The 952-nt window shown below is 64.1% G+C and overlaps 1 protein-coding gene across 1 annotated transcript in view; it reads right to left on the bottom strand.

Annotated features, from left to right (window-relative positions):
- Positions 1-240: 240 nt before the first annotated feature.
- Positions 241-952, bottom strand: part of LOC114072248 (protein-glutamine gamma-glutamyltransferase K-like) — a gene marked incomplete at its 3' end in the record, with an annotated part of 14,942 nt that continues 14,230 nt past the window's right edge. The window contains exon 5 of the mRNA XM_027910168.1: positions 241-392. Within this exon, the coding sequence (XP_027765969.1) occupies positions 241-392 (152 nt within the window). The remainder of the gene's footprint in view (positions 393-952) is intronic.

The following is a 952-nucleotide window of genomic DNA, read 5'->3' as shown; positions in this document are numbered from 1 at the left end:
CCAATCCCCTCCCAGTCCATCCCCTTGCTTTCCCAGTCCATCCCAGTCCCTCCCAGTCCCTCCCAGTGCCATCCAAATTCCTCCCAGTCCCTCCCAGTCCATCCCAGTGCCCTCCCAGTGCCCTCCCAGTTCACCCCCCGGTACTCCCCGTCCTCCTCCCCGCCCTCCTCCCCCTCCCCCTCCTGGCCCGGGGGGCTCCCTCCTCCCCCCCCGCGGGGTCCCTCCCAGTGCTCCCAGTGCTCCCAGTTGGGGCGGGGGCGGCGTCGAACTGGAGGGTCCCGTGGAGGGGCCCCAGGCCGGAGCTCTCCAGGGTGGCCACCAGGAGGCGCCGTCCGGCCCGCAGGGGCTTCACCGATTGGCTGAGCCGGAGCGTCTGCCCCGCCCCCACCGGCCTGGGGGGGAGGAGCCAAGACACCAGTTCAGACCAGTATGGACCAGTATGGACCAGTTCAGACCAGTATGGACCAGTATGGATCAGTATGGATCAGTATGGTTCGAATCCCTCCCAGTCCGTCCCAGTGCCTCCCAGTCCATCCCAGTTCATCCCAGTGACTCCCAGTGCCTCCCAGTCCATCCAAGTCCATCCCAGTCCATCCCAGTGCCTCCCAGTGACTCCCAGTCCATCCCAGTTCATCCCAGTTCATCCCAGTAACTCCCAGTAACTCCCAGTTCATCCCAGTCCATCCCAGTAACTCCCAGTAACTCCCAGTGACTCCCAGTGACTCCCAGTGCCTCCCAGTCCATCTCAGTCCCTCCCAGTGCATCCCAGTCCACCCCAGTTCATCCCAGTTCATCCCAGTCCATCCCAGTTCATCCCAGTGCCTCCCAGTCCATCCCAGTGCCTCCCAGTCCATCCCAGTAACTCCCAGTCCCTCCCAGTGCATCCCAGTCCACCCCAGTTCATCCCAGTCCATCCCAGTTCATCCCAGTGCCTCCCAGTCCATCCCAGTGC

The sequence above is a fragment of the Empidonax traillii genome, unplaced genomic scaffold (assembly GCF_003031625.1).
Source record: "Empidonax traillii isolate 1590-97213 ecotype Southwest subspecies unplaced genomic scaffold, ASM303162v1 scaffold2820:size26741, whole genome shotgun sequence".
Taxonomy (NCBI): domain Eukaryota; kingdom Metazoa; phylum Chordata; class Aves; order Passeriformes; family Tyrannidae; genus Empidonax; species Empidonax traillii.
Note: the sequence above shows the minus strand (reverse complement) of the source record. Positions and strands in the feature narration are given on the sequence as shown.